This window comes from Natrix helvetica (genome assembly GCF_964273705.1).
Source record: "Natrix helvetica genome assembly, chromosome: 4".
NCBI lineage: Eukaryota > Metazoa > Chordata > Lepidosauria > Squamata > Natricidae > Natrix > Natrix helvetica.
This window is the reverse complement of record NC_138550.1, coordinates 12,407,573-12,429,350: the sequence shown is the minus strand read 5'-3', so window position 1 is coordinate 12,429,350 and position 21,778 is coordinate 12,407,573. Positions and strand designations below refer to the sequence as shown.

The 21,778-nt window shown below is 43.1% G+C and overlaps 1 protein-coding gene across 1 annotated transcript in view; it reads right to left on the bottom strand.

Annotated features, from left to right (window-relative positions):
- Positions 1-7,190: 7,190 nt before the first annotated feature.
- PIWIL4 (piwi like RNA-mediated gene silencing 4) overlaps positions 7,191-21,778 on the bottom strand; it is a 41,823-nt gene continuing 27,235 nt past the window's right edge. Inside the window, exons 16-21 of the mRNA XM_081950695.1 lie at positions 14,375-14,478; positions 12,582-12,652; positions 10,700-10,853; positions 9,772-9,897; positions 8,173-8,320; positions 7,191-7,633 (exon numbers count right to left, since the gene is read on the bottom strand). Of these exons, the coding sequence (XP_081806821.1) occupies positions 7,517-7,633; positions 8,173-8,320; positions 9,772-9,897; positions 10,700-10,853; positions 12,582-12,652; positions 14,375-14,478 (720 nt within the window). The 3' untranslated portion in view covers positions 7,191-7,516. The remainder of the gene's footprint in view (positions 7,634-8,172; positions 8,321-9,771; positions 9,898-10,699; positions 10,854-12,581; positions 12,653-14,374; positions 14,479-21,778) is intronic.

Sequence of the window (21,778 nt, the reverse complement as noted above, 5' to 3'; positions counted from 1 at the left end):
TAAAGCACCCTGGTCGAGAATACACATCGACTTCGCAGGGCCAGTTCAGGGTCAGACCTTCCTCATAGTTGTGGACGCATACTCCAAATGGCTAGAAGTAGTCCTAATGACTTCAACCACGGCAGAGGCAGTCATTAAGGTTCTACGGCGACTTTTCGCCACTCATGGCCTGCCCGACCTCCTGGTCTCCGATAACGGGCCCCAGTTCACGGCCATGCAATTCGAAACGTTTTTAGCTGGTCAGGGGATTCGGCATGCCCTCGTCGCGCCATTCCATCCGGCATCAAACGGACAGGCGGAAAGAATGGTGCGATCCGCAAAAGAGGCCCTCGCTAGGATGGGTCCAGGTGATTGGCAAACACGCATTGACCATTACCTATTAATCCAACACATTACTCCCAGCGCAACGACGGGTAGGAGCCCCGCTGAGCTACTCATGGGCCGCCGTCTACGGTCTCACCTGGACCGTCTTCACCCAAATTACTCTGCCACAGCACCCCTAGACTCCACAAGCAAAATTCGGAGTTTTAGCATAGGGGATTCTGTATACGCCCACAACTATGCAGGGGGGACATTGTGGATGCCGGCAAAGGTCATTGGCATCTCGGGTCCACGATCGTATCTGTTAGAACTAGAAGATGGGCGGAACTGGAAAAGGCACATCGATCAACTTCGGGGTCGCCTGGCGCATTCAGATCTACGAACTGAGAACGAGAGCTACCTGCCAATGCAAAGTCAGCCACTCGAGAGCCCCATCACAGAGAACTACGACACCTGCGAGCCCAGAACAGAACAAGAGGTCGAGCGCGAAATGGGACAACCCCCAAGCAACGAAAGCAAGCAAATCCCCGAACGCCAAAACAACGAAAGCCTGCAAACGCCCGGAAACGAAACACAGAAAGAAACCGATCCTGCAACTACTTCTGACCAACCCGAACTGCGACGCTCCACCCGAGTAAGGCAAACACCAACGTATCTTAAGGACTATGTTACTAACCGCAACGTTCCGTCTAGGAGGGGAGGGGTGTTAGATATTAACATATATCATAGCAAGTCTCCTCTCTGGTCCGCTGCTACAGCGGGAAACAGGTATCGTTCTGATTGGTCGAGGGGCGTACCCGATTCCTATAAAAGGGGAACCCTCCGACCACAGAAAAAGCTGGATCACTATTACTACTAATAAAGAGCTGTTAAGTCACTTCGTGTCCGCAGTCTGTTCTCTCGTTGCCCAGATCCAACAGTATCCATTTCCTTTCGTCTTTTATTGTATCCTCAATTCTAGGTGCAGCAGACGACAAATTCCTAACATATTACCTATCTAAGGTCCAATGGTGGGATAAACATAATTTAACAACTGGTTCTTTGCCCTAATGACCAGCTGGGTGGGTGTGGCCAGGGGATGTGACAGGCAGCATCCACCTGGGAGCAAAAACGGGTTGCGGGGGGGGTGTGCCCCCTGTGCCCCATTTTTGGCCTTGTAGGCCTCCCTGCAGCTTCCTGGGAGCAAAAACGGTCCATGGAGGGGCAGCGTACCTCCCTGCACTTACCTGGGAGCCAAAACAGGGTGCGTGGGGACTCCTGGAAGGATGGGGCAGGCAAGGGCGTGGCCAGCCAGCAATTTAACAACCGGTTCACTGAACTGGCCGGAACTGGCTGAATCCCTGCACTGCTAAGGTCCCCATCATCCACTGCAAAGCTGCATTTTCTGAAATTGAATCTTTAATAACTACTGTAGTACAGGTAATCCTCGGCTTACAACAATCCATTTAGTGACTGTTTGAAGTTACAATGGCACTGAAAAAAAGGGACAGGACTATTTTTCACACTTATGACCATTGCAGCCATCCCCATGGTCACGGGATCAAAACTGACAACTGGTTCATATATATGACAGTGGCCGAGTCATACGATGTCACCTTTTGCGACCTTTTGATGAGCAAAGTCAATGGGGAAACCAGATTCCCTTAACTTCACTTAACAACTGTGGTGAGAAAGGTCGTAAAATGGGGCAAAACTCACTTAACAACCATCTCGCTCACGAACAGAAATTCGGGGCTCAAATGTAGTCATAAGTTGAGAACCACCTATATAAATTTTGCAGCCACCAAAAGTATAACGGGAGAAGATGGAAGATGAGATCCAAATGGGTCTCAGGTAAAGGGGATTTTTTTTAAATTTCGCCAGAGATAATTAGCTTTAATTAAGGACCACATCAGAACCACTATTGACTTCCGCTCCTTCCGTAAGAAACTCAAGACCCACCTGTTCCAATTAGCCGGCCTAGCCCATCTATAGTTCTATTTTTATCCTCCTGGCAGTTATTTTTAATTATTTTAATTTTGGGGTAGTTTTTTAGGGGTTGATTTTTAACGTTGTTCTTAATTGTATTTTATTGTACAGTTTATATATTGCCTCCTCTATCTACATGTATGTATGGTGTTTTTTTACCTACATACATACATGTATGTATGGTGTTTTACATACATGTATGTATGGTGTTTTTTACCTTGACTGTACACCGCCCCGAGTCCCTTGGGGAGAGGGAGCGGTTTATAAATTTAAATAAAATAAAAGGATCAATTTAGTAACATTGACCAAACGTCAGATGGGGGGAAAAAACCAAGGTAGTTATCAACAATCACTAATCAACAATCATCATTAATAGTTACTATCTAGATGGTCACATCATCGTTTTCTCCTCTTTACTTCCCAAATTACAGGTAGTCCCCATTTAATCCTTGCCCTGTTGGGTTAATGTTTGAAGGTCCAATACTGCTGAAAAAGTAACATTACAAATGGTGCTCACACTTATGACCGTTGCACGATCCTGCGTTCACTTGATTGCCATTTTAGTTCTTGGCAGCTGACTTCCAACTAGCAAAGTCAATGGAGAAGCCATCAGTAAAATCACAAATCGTGGCCATGTGATACTTCCTTTAATCATTGCATCACTTAGTAACAAAATTGCCACTCCCTATTTTGGTCGTTAAGTGAGGTGTACCTGTAGTTATTTCTAATTGGTCATCTAGATCTATAACATAACCAATCTAGGCCATCCCTTTCTTTCTAGTTTCACAAATCAATTGGAACTGGTACTGCTTGGCTCATTTCTTGCAGAAACATGGCCTAGCAAAGGGCGGGGAATGGAGATTTGCTCCATATTCCAGAGCAGGAGTGAAGCTTCATATCTTGCTGGGTCTTGCGGGCATTTCTTCTGGCCCATGTTGGCGCTGCGTAACTGGGAGACGCGCAACTTCCTCTCCACCCCAAGACATTGGCTGGCCCGTGATATGAGAGAGAGAGAGGAGAGAGAGAAGAGAAAGAGAGAGAGAGAAAAGAGAGAGGAGAGAAAAGAGAGAGGGGAGAGAGAAAAAGAGAGAGATGAGAGATAAGAGAGAGAAGAGAGAGATGAGAGAGAGGTGAGAGAAGAGAGAGAAAGAGAGAAAAAAGAGAGAGGAGACAGAAAAGAGAGAAGAGAAAGAAAAAGAGAGAAAAGAGAGGAGAGAAGAGAGAGAGAGATGAGGGAGAGAAAGAGAGAGAAGAGAGAGACGAGGGAGAGGTGAGAGAGAGAGGAGACAGAGAAGAGAGAGAGAGAGATGAGAAAGAGAGATGAGAGATAAGAGAGAAAAAGAGAGAGATGAGAGGTGAGAGAAGAGAGAGAGAGATGAGGGAGAGAAAGAGAGAGAAGAGAGAGAAGAGGGAGATGTGAGAGAGAAAGAGAGGAGACAGAGAAGAGAGAGACAGAGATGAGAAAGAGAGATGAGAGATAAGAGAGAAAAAGAGAGAGATGAGAGGTGAGAGAAGAGAGAGAGAGAGAAAAGAGATGAGAGAGAGAAAAGAGAGAGAGATGAGAGAAAGAGAGATATGAAAAAAATAGAGAGAGATGAGAGATCCTGGCGTTTTGTTTTCTGTGAGAAACAGGTCCAAATGGCTCTTAGAGTGTTGCCGAACAGGTGGCCAAGCTAAGTGCCTGAAGGACCTCAACCTGTCATTGGGAGTCAAGACCCTTCAGCGAGCAGCGCACTGGATTCATATTACTGGTCCGTGGGATTTAAAATTATAAATTTAGTTATCCCGGAAGTCCGAAAGATTACCCCTGACCTAGATGACTGGGAATCTCCACAGACATGGCCTTACATTGACTTTCTAAGATTGAAAGTTTCATGACTTTCTAAGATCCTTGGATAATTGGACTTTTCTGGTAAACATCTAAGTGCTTTCAAAATAGAGATGGACATATTTTCTATTATTTTAATAACAGTGAGAGAGCAAAAGCCTTTCCAAGGTCCTTTCCATCCCATCTTATACTAAAGAAAATGAAACCAAGTTTATTTTGAGTTATTTTCTCATGGTTCTATTTCACGACTGTGCAATTTATTCTCCGTCTCCTTTTAATGTTTCTTTCATATGTTCTCCAAGTCTAAGCTCTAGAGTTTTTGGTTGTTTTTAACATTGGCTTGGGCACAAGATAGTATTGCAGTTTGATCCCAAAGCCAGGAGCCACATAAAATCTTATTTTCTAATCAGTTGATCACATCACTAGCATTCCCTGTGATCCATTCCTGGATGATTTGGATGTTGTCTGCTCTTTTGTTAATTTTGAAATTTTATCACAGCATGGTAGAGAATCGTTATGGCTAAAAATAGGTGGAAATCTACATAGGATAAATCCTCTGACGTGGATTGACATTGTAAAAAGAACTCATTGATGCTGAACAATAGAAGGATATACATCTCTGGATGTTGTCCATTATTTCTCTTTCGCTTGATTGCTAATATTGCTTATTTTTTATTCACATCACATCAAACCTACAACATTATGCTTAGCACATTGGAGGAACATCATTCTTTAACTCCGTCGATAAGAAAGTAAAGATGCTAGATATACATAAATCAGTTTCCATTTCACACTTTTCATCCTTTTCTTTCCATTGGGAGGGGATATAATCCTTTTATTAACTTAGCGATCTAACTTACATAAATTGTTCTAAGGATTACTGAAATATCTTGTTTGGATGTGTGCTTAGAGCTTTGCAGTGGTCCAGTAAGAATAGGATCAGAAAGCCACTATCACCTGCTTTAATATGAAATGAAATATGATGAAATTTGAAAGAATTTTTCAGAAACTAGAAGGAGCAAGAGATAAAGCTAACATATAAGCTGATAATTATATTGACTTGGCTCAAGATTGATGTTCTGAATTCCCTATTTAAGAGGGGGGGGTTGTAATAAAGTCTTCCTTTGTTTTCTGTACCGATAATATTCCTGTACATTACCTAAGGCAGTGATGGTTAACCTTTTTGATGCCGAGTGCCCAAAGCGAGCAACCCCGAAACACAATGTGAGCCCCCCCGCCTGGTGAATGTGCCCCGCCACCCCCACCCCCTGCATGCTCATTTATGACTTCCAGGTTGGCACAGGAGGTTTCCAGGCCCAAAATGGGGAGCGAGGGGGCCTGCACCAACCTGGAAGACAAAATGGGGTGTGGGTGCGCCACCCAAGACCCGACAATGCAATGCGAGCGCCCCACGCACATGCCCCCCCCCCGTGCATGCATCCCCCACATGCACGGTAGAGACCTGAAGACCAGCTGGCCAGTGGGAGGCACTCATGTATGCACAGTGGATCTGGGTTGGGCCGACGGCTGGCATGCCCGCAGGGATTACTCTGCGTGCCACCTGTGGCATGCGTGCCATAGGTTGACCATCACGGACCTAGGGAAGGAAAAAACTGTTCTGCTTTTCAATTCAAATGTCAAAAAAGAAAATCTGTTGAACCATATGAATGCCTCATGTTGGGCCTGATACTTATATATACGCTCGTGCCTATGACTCCCACCAAGCAGAGGAAAACTCTAATTTTGTTTATTTATGTGTTATGTGTCATTTATATCAGTCTTCCCCAATTGGGGAAGGGCTATTTTAGATATAATGGAGTCATTTAAATACAGGTAGCCCTTGATTATGAGCCCTGCATTTCCAATGCTGGAGCAAGACAATTGTTAAGTGAGCTTTGCCCCATTTGGTGAGCTTTCTTGGCAGTCATTCAGTGAATCACTGCAGTTGTTACATTAGTAACATGGTTGCTAAGTGAATCACTTTTCTAGGTGCTTTGATTTTGCTTATCAGAAGGTTACGATAGAATAGAATAGAATAGAATAGAATAGAATAATAGAGTTGGAAGGGACCTTGGAGGTCTTCTAGTCCAACCCCCTGCCTAGGCAGGAAACCCTATACCGTTCCAGACAAATGGCTATCCAACATCTTCTTAAAGACTTCCAGTGTTGGGGCATTCGCAACTTCTGGAGGCAAGCTGTTCCACTGATTCATTGTTCTAACTGTCAGGAAGTCTCTCCTCAGTTCTAAGTTGCTTCTCTCCTTGATTAGTTTCCACCCATTGCTTTGTGTTCTACCCTCAGGTGCCTTGGAGAATAGTTTCACTCCCTCTTCTTTGTGGCAACCCCTGAGATATTGGAACACTGCTATCATGTCTCCCCTAGTCCTTCTTTTCATTAAACTACCCAGGTCCTGAAGCCATTCTTTGTATGTTTCAACCTCCAGTCCCCTAAATGACCACAATTACGGGCCAGTTGCTGAGCAGGCAACTTTTGATCACGTGACCATGGGAATGCTGCAACAGTCTTAAGCAGAGGTGGGTTGCTCCCGTTTGGCCCAGATCGGGAAAACCAGTAGTGACAGCAGCGGGAAGCTCCACCCACCCACCCAGACACTTCTGAGCATGTGCAGAAGCGTCACACGCGCACACACACATGAGCAAACCGGTAATAAAAAAAATGAAAACCTACCACTGGTCCTAAGTATGAAAAGTATGAAAAAAGTATGAAAAAAAGTCATGTCACTTTTTTCAGAACTGTCGTAACTTCAAACAGTCACTAAACAAATGGTTGTAAGTCGAGGACTACCTGTATTTTATAAAATAAAACGTTTTCTTGTTATAAAAAAATTAAATGTTAAAGTTACAGTCACGTTGTTTTCCCGGGTATGTATATTTGTTGTTTTATTTGATGTTTTTTTTTTAAACCCGCTGCACTACCCGAAGCCCAATGCATCTGGAAAGTAGCTACCTCCGGAAGATCGTTCTATATGCAATGTCAGAAACCAAATAAAATGTTAACATTAATAATAAATATATGTCCAAGCACCCTTCAGCCAGTAACAATCATCTAGGATTTAAGGCATTCTTTATTACAAACATTTTAGTAACACAAATAAGTAAATTACAAAATATTTCTAAAATATTTCCGTCTATGAGAGTTGCACAGTCTTAAACATTTAGTTACAAGAATAAACAACACCGTGAAATAAGAGAGGAAGAATTCTCATTAAAACATACAACAAACCAGAGTGTTTTTTTAAATCCAAGGTTACAGGTGTGAGTGAAGGCAAGGAAATGCTGCACCTCCTCTTCCTGGAACTGAAGCAGCCACAGAAAGGGAAGACGGTGCTTTCCTTTGGAAACCAAACTCTTTCTCCCTGCTGCTCCTTCTCGGGCATCTTCACAAATAGAAAAGCTTGTTTGCCAGTTCCAGGCTTGGCTCTCGGTGGATGCTCTGGCTGACCAAAAACGTCAGCTTGTTGGCATACTGACAAGGTGCTGGCACTCTGATTAACCCCTAGGAAGCAAGGGAAAGAAAGAAGAAGAAAAAAGAATGGGGGTGCCACTAGCTTGTACTGCCACCTGTGGCCAAAAGCAGTTAAGATGTTTCTGGAATATCTTCTACATATCGTATTTTTCGGAGTATAAAACGGACCTTATTCCCTCAAAAAAGGGTTAAAATCTGGGTGCGTCTTATACACTGAATACAGCATTTTTGGCCTACTGAAACCCTGCCCCCTTTGCAAAAATGGCCATTCCTCAAAGCAATGCCTTGTGGGACCAGCTGCTTAGCTGGCTGATGGATGAATGGTGGGGCTACCATATCTGAATGGCTGTCGAGGGAAATGGCAGAATCAGGAAGGGCAGAGAGGTCATCTCTGTCTCACTCCAGAAACTTTGGGCTACAACTTCCGGCATTCTCAATGAGCAAGCTTTGCTGGCTGGGTGAGGAGGAGTTGAAATCTACCACATCTGGAAGATGCCATCTAGAAGAGATCATTTCCTTCCTAACTTCGTCAGGAGACGGGAAGGGCTGTTGACGGAAGGGCTACTTACGGGCCAATTGTAGTAGAGGTGACACATCTTGAAAGTGAGCCGCTGCATATGGTCCGGCTTTAACTTGTTGTCATCATAAATCACGTTATAGTACGTGGGGTTGACAGTCCCTTGGCGTGCAAGTTGGCTAATCAAGAAAAAATCATACCTGTTGGACAAAGGTACAATGAGTCCCGGGAAAAATGTCGTGATTAACAGCGATAATATAGGCAACGATTCATGGAGAGAAGGGTTTCTTATGATTACCACCCTGCTTTCCTAATCATTAAATTAACTCTGATGTTAATTGGAGATCAACGGCAACTAAAGTAAAAACCCAAGAAATGTTTTGAAAACTTAAAAATTAATTTGTTAAGTCGTTTGTATGTATATAACTCAGTGTAAGGGAGCTTGGCTCTATTTATATTATGTATCTATGTTAGGATACAAGCAGGGGTGGGCTTCAAAAATGTCAGCAATGGGTTCTCTGCCCGGTTGCCAGGTGGGCGTAGCCATGGTGGGCATGGCCTAGTCTGCCTCCTGCACCATGGCGGGGGGGGGGAGCTTTTCTGCCTTCCCCAGGCTCCGGAGGCTTTCCTTGAGTCTCTGGGAGGGCTCCAGAGGCCCTCTGGAGGCTGGAAATGGGCACGTTTCCGCCTTCCAGAACTTCTGGGAGGCCCAGTTTCCACCCACCCCCCACCTCCCGAGCCTGCGTCAGGGCCCTGCACTTACCTTGCATCCAAAACAGGCTGCGTCAAGACTCCTGGGAGGAGGATGGGCAGGGTGGGTGGGGCCAGCCAGGGGTGGGATTTGAGGTTCTCATAAACCCGGCCAAACCCACAGCAGCCCACCCTTGGATACAAGGTAAAGGCAAAGGTGTTCCTGTCGAGTCATATCCGACTCTAGGGCGCGTTCCTCATCTCCATTACTTGGCTGAGGGAGTTGGCATTGCCCAAAGACAATTTCCGTGGTCATGTGACCAGCATGGCTATACAAAGGTGTACTGAACGTTGTTACCTTCCCACCAAAGTGACACCTATTAATCTACTTGTCTATGGAGATTCTCAGTCATCCAGGTCAAGGTCAAAACCAAGGAAGTCTTGAAAAAGTATCTTTGGGACTATTAATCCACTTGCATTTGCATGCTTTTGAACTGCTAGGGGGACAGGAGCTGGAACAAGCACTCCCACCGTTGCGGGATGCTCGGGTCTCAAACCCTGGCTGTCAGCCTTCCAGCTTTGCAGCTGAAGCATCTTAAACCGATGAGCCACTGCATCCCATTATATCAGGATAAGCAAATATTAACTCAGGAGGATTGATTGTATGTTCTTGATGTATACAAAGCAGTTCTTCACACACCTATGTTCTTTCTTTAAAACCTTCCAACATCTCAAAATAATCAAAATCTCAGCCCAACCAACTATAGCATCATATCACCAACCACGCTCCTATATGTTTATATATATATGTTTATAGACATACATACATACATTACATACATACATACATACATACATACATACATACATACATACATACATCTCCTCCAACTATAAAGGTTTCTTTATCATTGTGATATATAAACCTAAGAAGGTATATATTATGACACTGTATACTTGCCAGGCTGGTTGGGTGGCTTCTGTATCAATAACTGTTCCAACAGGAGGATTCCTCAGGCCCCCGTTAGACTCAACGAAGAAGCGAGAGAGGCATTTCTTTTTCACAATGATCAAGGTCATCTTGGGTCTTCCAGTATTAAAAGTAAAAAAGAGGAGAAATACAATGAAAAAGCAATGCATTTCTTGATTAATCACTGATCAATGAAAGGGGCTTTTTTCTGTCTTTTAAAAACCCCATAATCCCTTGCACGGTGCAGTCTAGGCAACTGAATGGAGCGGAGTGCTTACTGGCCGGATGCCCTTCCTGTCGCCAATGCGGAGTTTTGTTCAGCAGATGCATTCTCATTGTGCCCAAAGAGGGAAATATTTGCTGCTACCTAGGATCAAACTCACAGCCTCCTGGTTGTGAGGTGAGAGCTCCACCTTTAGGGCACTGCACCACTCCGTGAAATGAAAGACGCTGCAGATGAAATCTGGCTCCCAGCAACTGCTATTATTTCATAGTATTTTATTCAGGGATGATGGTTTTCATATATAAAGTTTTCATATTCCCAGAGAAGAAACATATGCGAACATAAGGCCCAGTCCCCTGCCTGTAAGTATTGAACAGAAATGCCAGCACCCAAATTTTCCTTCTCTCTCTGCACGAATCCCTCTATTTGCAAAAAGGAACTTGTAAAATCAAGATAGTACAAATATAGTACTGACCAGACATAATCTAACAAAGGCGGAAGGGAGAATTCATTCAGAACACGGAAGGAGAATTTGCAGATGCTCCTGAATCAAGGAGCACCCTGGAATTCCTCCAATTCTTTTATCTTCTGAGTTTGGAGAGTGGGCCTTGTTTGCACAAGGATGGAACAGCATGGGGAAAATTGACTATCCGGCATATTCTATTGCTAACCTGGTGCAAGATAAGCAATATTTACCTGCACCCCCCACTGCATTCATCAAGGACACTCAGTAACTGTGGGACTTCATAATCCATCACCATCTTCAACTGCCCATCTCCTACACCATCCCGGTATATGATTATGCGTGCTGGTGGATGTCCATTACATTTCTGCCAATTGTTTATAGCACCTGTAGAATTGCAAGAAGGAGAAACAAAAATAGACTGGATTCAGGTAAGTGATGGAGGGAAGGAAACCAGCTGCAAGGTAGACCTTATTATTACAGGGGGATTAACTTCAGGAGCAGCTTCTAGATAAATGAACACAGCGCAAAAGGTTTTGCACCTGTCTACATTTTTTTAAAAAAACTTGCCACTTGCTTGAAAAAGGCATATTACTATGCTGAGTATAGCTGGGGGCAATATTAAATTATTTCTCTTGCTACATTTAGAATAGAATAACAGAGTTGGAAGGCACCTTGGAGGTCTTCTAGTCCAACCCCCTGCTTAGGCAGAAAACTCTACACCACTTCAGACAAATGGTTATCCAACATCTTCTTAAAAACTTCCAGTGTTGGAGCATTCACAACAGTGGTGGGTTCCTCCCGGATCGCACCGGATCGCGCGCGCTCCCTTTCAGCGCTCCACCTGGCTTGCGCGCTCCCTTTCAGCGCTCCACCTGGCTTGCGCGCTCCCTTTCAGCGCTCCACCTGGCTTGCGCGCTCCCTTTCAGCGCTCCACCTGGCTCGCGCGCTCCCTTCCGGCGCTGAAACCGGAAGTACAGTCTTGCCCCGCCCCTGGCGAAGCAACGACGCCTGTCTGCGCTCCACCAGCTCGGTGGAGCGCAGACAGGCGTCGTTGCTTCGCCAGGGCCGGGCAAGACTGTACTTCCGGTTTCAGCGCCGGAAGGGAGCGCGAGAGCCAGGTGTAGCGCTGAAAGGGAGCGCGCAAGCCAGGTGGAGCGCTGAAAGGGAGCGCGCAAGCCAGGTGGAGCGCTGAAAGGGAGCGCGCGCGATCCGGTGCGATCCAGCAGGAACCCACCACTGATTCACAACTTCTGGAAGCAAGTTGTTACACTGATTAATTGTTTTAACTGTCAGGAAATTTCTCCTTAGTTCTAAGTTGCTTCTGTCCTTGATTAGTTTCCACCCGTTTTCTTCTTCTCCTGCCTTCAGGTGCCTTGGGGGATAGTTTGACTCCCTCTTCTTTGTGGCAACCCCTGAGATATTGGAACACTGCTATCATGTCTCCCGTAGTCCTTATTTTCATTAAACTAGACATACCCAGTTCCTGCAACTGTTCCTCCTAGGTTTTAGCCTCCAGGCCCCTAATCTTCTTTGTTGCTCTTCTCTGCACTCTTTCTAGAGTCTCCCCATCTTTTCTACATCGTGGCAACTAAAACTGGATGCAGTATGCCAAGTGTGGCCTTAACCAAGACATTATATCTTGTATCATCTTTACTGAAAAAGGATCTAGTATTGCCCCCCCCCCCCCCCCACTAGCCAGTTGATATACAGACAGTCCTCGGCTTAGAACTACAAATTGAGATCAGAATTTCGGCTGCTAAGCAAAGTGGTTGTTAAGTGAGCCATGCCCAATTTTATGGCCTTTTTGCCATCTTGGTTAAATGAACATGGTGCAGTTGTTAAGTGACTCATATATTAAGCGAATCTAGTTCCCTCTCCATTGACCTTGTTTGTTGGAAGCCGGCTGGAAAAGTCGCAAATGGCAATGAGATGAGCCAATACATGCCAGTTGCCAAGCGTCCAAATTTTGATCGTGTGACGTGTTTGCAATGGGAGCAAATTGTATGTCCCTTTTCCCCCCTTTTTTGAACAATCACTTAACAAATAGTTGTAAGTTGGAGATGAACTCTATGTGCAAAGGATATTTCACACCCTTATACGCTACTCTTTTACCTTCCATGCAGGTCCTTAAACAATCTGCCATACTGGTTCCTGCACACTGTAAAATGCAACGCGAATACCACCTGCACACAAGAGAATGTCAATTAGTTACAAAGCTCTCAGCATAGTTAAAAGAATAATGGGGAACTTCTCTTCCAGATGTTACTGAACTATTGAGGAGTGCAGTAGCTCAAGAGTAGCTCACAAGATTATGATGCAGGACTGAGCTGTGGTGGTGCAGTGGTTAGAGTGCAGTCCTGCAGGCTACTTCTGCTGACTGCCGGCTGCCTGCAACTTGGCAGTTTAAATCTCATCAGGTTCATGGTCGACTTAGTCTTCCATCCTTCCGAGGTGGGTAAAATGAGGACCCAGATTGTTGGGGGCAATAAGCTGACTCTGTAAACCATGTAGAGAGGGCTGTAAAGTACTGTGAAGCGGTATATATGTCTAAGTGTTATTGCTATTGACAATCGGTAGGCTTGCATTCAAGACCCAATTGGTGCCACAAGGTCCAGCTCCCATTGACCCAGCAGTTTGAAAGTGGACATGTCACTGCATTTATTTGATTTGCCAGCTGTGCCTACATTCTGAGTTATACGGCAGAATCAGCAATGATTTACTGTGCATGTCATTACATCACATACCTTCTTTCCTTCCTTTCTTTGTCTGTATGCTAGTGGATAGATGAGTACCATGTCTGTAGGCAACTTAACAGGAGCCCCCAACTGGACATCCATTGGTCAACGGTGATGTCACCATTCAATCCATTCAAGCCAGAAGCGCCTCGGTACTCCTGAATGCTGTAGTACTGAACTATGTTTTCCTGCACCCTCCTTAATATTATGGGAAATGGCAAAGGGATGCTGAAAGCAGTTATCCAGTAACATCTGTAAGTGCTACCACCTCCTCATTTAACCTTTATTTATTTGGTTTTTATTCCACTATTATTATTTTGTAAGTAACTCCAGGAGGCAAACATACATTATACTCCTTTCTCCTGTTTTCCCTATAATAACAGTCCTGTGTGGTGGGTTAGGCTGACAAAGAGTGTCTAGCCCAGGGGTCAGCAAACTGCGGCTCTGGAGCTGCATGTGGCTCTTTCCTCCCTCTGCTGCAGCTCCGTCACCAATCGGCGCCACAATTTTGAGAGGAGCTTCCGGGGGGGGGGAGATAGAAGCACAGTGCGCCAGGAGAAGACTCTATGGCAAGGGGAGGGTTTTCCAGTTGTCTCCACAATTGATAGGGCTTTGGGTTATGACAGGTAGAGGAAAAAGTACTCCGCGCTAGGAGGAGACTCTATGGTGGGGGAACTGAACGTCCGGTCAGCTCCAGAATGGAACAGGGGGCTTACAATTGGTTTTCACACTTAAGGCTGTTACAGCAACCCCAAGGTCACATAATCATAATTTGGGTGATTGGCAACTGGCATGTTTTTATTACAAGTCAATGGGGGGGGGAGCCAGATTTGCTTAATGACCGCACGATCCATTTAACAACTGCAGTGATTCATTTAACAGCCAGGACAATAAAAGTCGCAAAATAAGGCCCAGCGGCCTTCTTGCTTAGCAACAGACATTTTGGTTGTAAACTGTGGTCAGTAAGTTGAGGACTACCAATATATCCTATTGTTAAAAAACAGTTACAAAAGGGGAGGAGAGGTTGGTGCAGGTAATGAGGCATGTTAAATAGGCAGGAAATTCTCACTAAGAGTGAAGGACGATGATGTGAAAAGGATGAGCTTGCATTACCTCAGCATGGAGCTGCCATTGCAACTCCTGAAACTTGCTGGAAATAAAGAATCTTACTTAGTTATTGAGGCATTCAGGCTAGCCACAAATCCAACGACTGAATTTCCTTTGGTTAGGGTGTCTTTGTTGACATCAATGCCGACGACCATGAGGGACTTCAACTGTCAAATAAATAAAACGACTGAATTAAGAGGATAAAACAAAGCCTGATGTTTCTTTAACACGATCGATGTCCCAGGCCCAGCCATGAGGCAAGGCCTCTGGATTACGGGGTAGCCTTCCATTTCCAATGGGTTAACTTAGAGACTGCTGTTAGTGGTACTAGTGCGATTAAGCACTAGCAATGAACCCCAGGTCGAGGTTATAACAGAGCAACCCTGTAAAGTATACGCAGCGTGCGATATATAAAGCAACCACACTGAATAATGGATAGTAAAGTAACAAAAATAAACTTTACTTTCTGAAGAATATAGCAAAATCCATAAACACAGCCAAAAAGTCATACACAGAGAAAAACAGTCCAATAACTTACACACAGTAAGTAGTAGCAACAGTAGTAACAGTTAGACAGCAGTTATCATACATCAAGCAAGAGAGAGAGAGAGAGAGAGAGAGAACATCAGCTGCAATTTATATGCTGTAATCTACTAATTAGCAGATCTCCTCTCTTAAAGATACATAACATGCCTTGTGCAATATATTGTCTACCCAACTTGTTGGTTACACCCTAACATTCTCCCCTTTGGGTAGATCAATATATCCACTCACAATGTAAGATGATAACCTTCACATGATGAGGTATGTTTCACTGAACTTTGTGCCTTAGTGAAGTTGTCTGCTAAATTGTCTTCAGTTGAACAATATTCCAACTTTATCAGGCCATCCTTAATGCTTTGTCGAACATTAAGATACCTCAAATCAGTATACTTCGATCTCGTCTTAATAGCTAAACTAGTCGCCATTTTTATTGCTGCCTGATTATCTTCATAAACAGTAAAAGGTTCATTGATACTTAATCCTATATCTATAAGCAACTGCTTATAATATATCAGCTCAGTACATGTCAACGACAAACATGAAAACTCAGCTTCCATTGTGGATAAGCTTATGTGTTTCTGTCGTATCGACCTCCATCCAATCAGTACACCACCTAGCATAAAGGCTATACCGGAAGTTGACTTCCTATTATCTATAGCAGCTGCAAAATTCGCATCAGCATAAACAGTCAAAACTAAATCCCTATTCGGTTCTAAATACAATGCATAGTGGATAGTTTTCTTCAAATAACGCAGCACACGCTTTGCTGCTTGCCAATGCCTCTCTGAAGGACTATCATTGAATCTAGCCAGTTGGTTCACACTAAATGATATATCTGGTCTAGACCAATTACTTAGGTACATTAGGCTACCTATCAAAGATTGATAGATTCCCTTATCAAAACCAGTACCCTCAGTTACCTCAGGTTTAAACTCCAATGCCATTGGTGTCTTTGCAGTCTTACATAGCTCCATGCTATATTTCTTAAGCAAATGATTAATTTTACCAGCCTGTGACAGCTTAAAACCTTTACTGGTTCTAACCACGTCTAAGCCCAGATAATGCTTAATTTCACCCAAATTCCGGATTTTAAATTTACTCTCTAATCGTGAAACAATGTCAATAGCTTCCTGTTCAGACCTAGTAATAATAGCTATATCGTCCGTGAACAAAAGCAACAACGAGATCAAACCATTTTTCACCCGTCTAAACAAACAAGGATCAGCCAAACCTGGAATAAATCCCATAGCTTTTAGTTCATTTACTATACATCTGTTCCACTCAAAACCGGACTGTTTTAAACCGTAAAGGCTTTTTTTAAGTCTCCAACAACCAGTCTGGCCATTAGAATCCACACCTGGTGGCATCTTCATATAAATGGTATGCTGCAATGGAGCATGCAGATACGCTGTTTCAACATCAATATGGGTAACATTACACTGATATTTAGCAGCCCACACCAATGATGCCCTCAACGTAGAGGCTTTCAAGCTCGGAGCAAAAACCTCATCGTAATCCCTCTCAGTTTGGGAAAACCCTTGAGCAACTAAACGAGCCTTATAAATAGCATTGCCAGCAGCATCGTTTTTAATTTTAAACACCCATCTACAGCCAATTGCACTCTTCCCTGAAGGGAGCTTAGCTTCTTCATAAACCTTCAATTCCTGTAAGGATTTCAACTCCTTCTCCATAGCTGTCTTCCACAATTTCTTTTCCTTTTCAGGATACAGCCTTAACTCTGCAAAACTAGAAGGTTCTATGCTAACTTGCAATACTACACTGGCTTGGTATCTGTCGGATGGATGCCTGTCCCTAGTAGACCTCCTAGGCAATACAGAACTTGCAGGATCATCCTGTTCCACCTCACGAGTAGATTCTACATCTACATCTTCCTCCCCTTTCAGAGTAATAGATGGACCATCCTGATTCTCTAACTGCTCATTTGGTGTATCATGATTAACCAAACGATCAACATCTATATCATCACAAACCTTGTGAAACTCTTGTTCTAGCTTCTCCCAACCAACATGTTCTGAAAATTTAGCACTAGCACTGTGCATAATTCTCCGAGTTCCAGGTTCCCAGAACCTAAACGATCTATGATTGGAATTGTACCCAACAAAAACCATTTTCCTAGCTCTGCTTTGATCCTTCCGTCTAGTCTGTGAGGGAATATGCACCCAAGCAGGGACACCAAATGTGTGTAAATAACTCAAATCAGGCTTCCTACCATGCCAAAGAGTATAAGGAATCTTACCAGTAGTTGAGTTAACTACTATGTTCAGAATATGGTTTGCACACATTATAGCCTCACCCCAAAGCTTTTCTGACAAACCAGAATCAACTAGCATAGTTCTGGTCATTGCCTGCAATGATTGACCACGTCTTTCAATAAATGAATTATGTTCTGGCCTGTAGGGGGCAGAACGCCTATGTTCTATACCAGCATTCTCCAACATTGATGTAAACCTATGATTAGTGAATTCAGACCCATTATCAGTGACTAGGCAAAGTACTTTTTTATCCATCTTACGTTCAACAAACTTTAACCATTTAGTAAAATGTTGGAAAGTTTCTGCCTTTGATTTCATTACATAACAGAAACCATACCTAGAATAATGGTCCATAATGCTGAGTATATAGCAGGCACCTCCTAAGCTAGGTTTCTTAGGGCCAATTAGGTCTGCAAACACTACATCCAGTGGTTTAGATGTCTTAAATCCTTGAAACCGGTTTGCAGGAGTAACCTTACTTTTAGCCTGGTTACAGGCATTACAGTTAAGATATTTTGAACAAGGTTTCAAATTGATTCCATTAGATAGAATAACAGTTTGACGTACCATTTTAAAATTTACATGGCCTAAACGTCTATGAAGTAGATGTATACAGTTATCATGGGGCTGTTTATTCTTATAATCAGGTTCAGAACTCGCAATATTTAAAGAGTTCTCATGTAGAATAAATAAATTATTCTCCAAATTGGCAATAACACTATTACCTTCTTTTTCAATAATGCATCTATCATTCTTAAATGTTACTGTAAACCCACATTTCACAAGGTCTTTTACAGATAATAGGTTAAATTTCATTTTAGGTACATATAACATTTCCAATTTTTCATTAATACATGGACAATAAGCTGTACCTTCACCTGAAGCCTTGATTTTCCAACCATTTGCTAAGGAAATATGCTGTTTGCTAGCCTTCATAGTAACAAACCTTTCTTTAACCTTAGTTATAGAATGGGATGCGCCACTGTCAACCACCCAGAAACTATGGTTTACAGCCTTATCAACCTTAGCTACAGTTACAGTAACATTGTTGCTTTTTCTTTTACTATTAGCAACACTCCTTTTCTTGCTATTTTTACAGTTCTTAGCAATATGCCCCTTACCACCACAAGAATAACATTTCTTAACAAAATTTACAGTTGAAAACTGTGTTTCTTCTTGTGATTGATTGTCTCTGAACTGAACTCTATCCTCTCTTCGTCTGGACTCTTCAAGCAATCTCCCGGTAACCTCAGATAATGTCAGTTCATCACGTGAAAGAACTTCCAATGAGGAAACAAAAGAGTCGTAGCTTTCATCAAGCGATGATAGAATAATATACACCTGTTGAAGCTCAGAAAAAATTAACTCTTTTTCTTGCAAATCCTGCAAAGTTTTCTTCGTGAAGTCTAAATGAGCCAACATATCACCACCTTTTTGCAAACGGGCTCTAAACAGTTTCCGTGTGAGATGAATATGAGCACCCACACTGTCCCGAACATAAATTCTCCGCAATGTGTTCCAACACCTAGCAGCAGACTCTTCGCCATGAATATGGACCAGTTGCTGGTCATTCAGTGTTAGTCCAATAATGCAGAGAGCTCTCTCATTGTCCCTGTTAAACTGCGCAATCTTCTTCGCATCCTCATCATCAGCAGGATCCCAACCTGTAACATCTGGTGGGTTCTGAACCACAGACCACAGTCCTTCTCTACGCAGAAGTAGGGAACACTTCAAGGACCAGGAAACATAGTTGGTTCCATCAAACCGGGTAATCATGGAGATCTCGTGCAGCAGACTGTTCATGTGCCATATTCACAAAAATAAACTATCCAAAAAGTGGTGCATAAAAATAAAAAAAATTATGATTAAGGCAGGGTGTCTGGGCCCATAACCAATGTTAGTGGTACTAGTGCGATTAAGCACTAGCAATGAACCCCAGGTCGAGGTTATAACAGAGCAACCCTGTAAAGTATACGCAGCGTGCGATATATAAAGCAACCACACTGAATAATGGATAGTAAAGTAACAAAAATAAACTTTACTTTCTGAAGAATATAGCAAAATCCATAAACACAGCCAAAAAGTCATACACAGAGAAAAACAGTCCAATAACTTACACACAGTAAGTAGTAGCAACAGTAGTAACAGTTAGACAGCAGTTATCATACATCAAGCAAGAGAGAGAGAGAGAGAGAGAGAGAGAACATCAGCTGCAATTTATATGCTGTAATCTACTAATTAGCAGATCTCCTCTCTTAAAGATACATAACATGCCTTGTGCAATATATTGTCTACCCAACTTGTTGGTTACACCCTAACAACTGCTCAGAGTGTTCCAACTGAGGCTTCCCAAGAGCAGGAAACAAATTCCTTGTCCCGGCAAAAATCCCTTTTATTAATTTACAGTGAATTCTGCTCATTCATAGCCTGCAAAGTCTCTCAAAGAAGGATTTACAGTCACAGACCTTATCTGGCTTGGAGAGCTGACAGGCCAATATCTGCAAAACTTGGCAAGGAGTCTCGGAGAGTCACTAACCAATTAAGCAAACTAATTGTCTCCTGCAAACTCCACTCCTCTTTCGCTCCTCTTTTATTTCCTCTCCCAAGTCAACCCCTGTTCTTCAGCTGTTCCCTTCGTCTGGCAACACTGTGCAAGCACACACTGGGAACAGCTCCAGCTGTTTGTCTGCCTCACTGATGTCTAGCTTTGAAGCTAGCTGGTAACTGGCATACGGCCCTGGCCCCCTCTCTGCCTCCGACACAGAGCCCTCATCAGAGCCTTCTCCAGACTCCAGAACTGGCCCATGTTCCTCCCCAACCCTCCTCACTGTCAGAATCTGCTGCCAGCTTCACTGGCCACTGGCAGGCCATAGCACAGAGTTACGACCGATCTGAAAAAGGGGACTTACAACCTGGATTCACAGTTCTGATGTCTGGGCACCTCCTGTGGTCATGTGACTGAACTTTGGGCACTCAGCAGCAAGGTCACCTTTACCGGCATTTGCCACATCCTGTGGTCATGTGACTGCATTTTATGATGGTTTTCCTGAAAACATGCATTTACTTTCAGTTTTTGGCAAAACTGCACCCATAGGGAACCATTGGTTTGCTTAATGGGCAGGCTCCATTACGGTTGTATATTGAGGACTAGCTGTACACAGTTTGGACAGGAAATTCAATGTGGAATCTTTATGTGGCATGGAAGAACTTGTAGGGAAGCTTCAAGCAACAGTAGCACCTTGCCTTAATTTTCCTCCTTCAGTGGTCTGATAAGAAAAATTATCCATATGCTTCTATAGATGAGAATTTACAAAATGAAGTGAATCATAGGATGAATAATAGCACTTTATTAATAAAGTATGCTGGACTAATATTTGGTCAAATTTCTGCAAAAAGACATATTCAAAGCGTAGAGTATATTTCTGAAAATGGCATATCTGGGGTATAGTTTTGGATGTGGGGTATAGTTTTGCTTTAAAAAGAGCATCTGAGAAAACTGCATTTTAAAAGTCCCATCAAGGACACTTACTGTACATAAAAAAAGAACAGTGGAGAAAAGTACATAAAAAACTGAAGTATATTAAAATAGTAAGTGTTACTAAAAGTATTTACATTAGAGACCAAAGCACTGGAAAAACTATAGATTTTAAATTAGTGTGAAGTCATAAAAATTAAAAAAATTGAGCTGAGGCTTTAAAAAGAGTCTTTTAAAGACAGTAATCTCTTTAAAAACTTGCATGATAGAATTAGAAGACTCTCCCAATAAATGAGATAACGAAATATAAGCTGCAGATATGGGTATTCCTCGACGTATGATCACAATTGAGCCCAAAATTTATGTTGCTATGCGAGAAAGGTGTAAAGTGAATTTCACCTCACTTTACCATCTTTCTTGCCACAGTTGTTAAGTGAATCACTGCAGCTGTTAAGTTAGTAACACGTTAAGCGAATCCGGCTTCCTCGTGGAGTTTCTTTGTCAGAAGTTTGCAAAAGATGATCACATGACCCTGGGACACTGCAGCCACAATAAACATATATCTCAGTTGCCAAATGTCCCAACTTTGATCGTGTCCGAACTTCAATCATGTGACCATGAGGATGCTGCAGGGGTTGTAAATGTGAAAAAGGGTCATAAGTCACTTTTTTCAGTGCCGTTGTAACTATGAACAGTCACTAAAGGAACTGTTGTAAGTCAAGGACTACCTGCATTGTCATTCCATTTCCTACCCTGTTTCCCTGAAAATAAGACCTCCCCAGATAATAAGCCCAATTGGGCTTTTGAGCGCATGCACTAAAATAAGCCCTCCCCGAAAAAAATTGCAAGACAGCAGCAGCCATGAGGTGACCACACTCGCCGCCTCCTGCACCTCAAAAATAAGAAGACCTCCCCGAAAATAAGGCTAAGGGCTTATTTCGGGAGTCAAAAGAAAATAAGACCCTGTCCTATTTTCGGGGAAACACAGTAGATGTACAGTCAATATCACACCTCCACTTCTTGGAATTTCCTGCTTGAAAGGAATAGTCAAGACATTTTCAAGAGAACAAAAGCATGACATGCTGTGTAGAATTCTTAGGACAGATTGGATGATCACAAAATAGTTTTACATGTCAAGAGATAGATGGACACACACACACACACACACACACACGA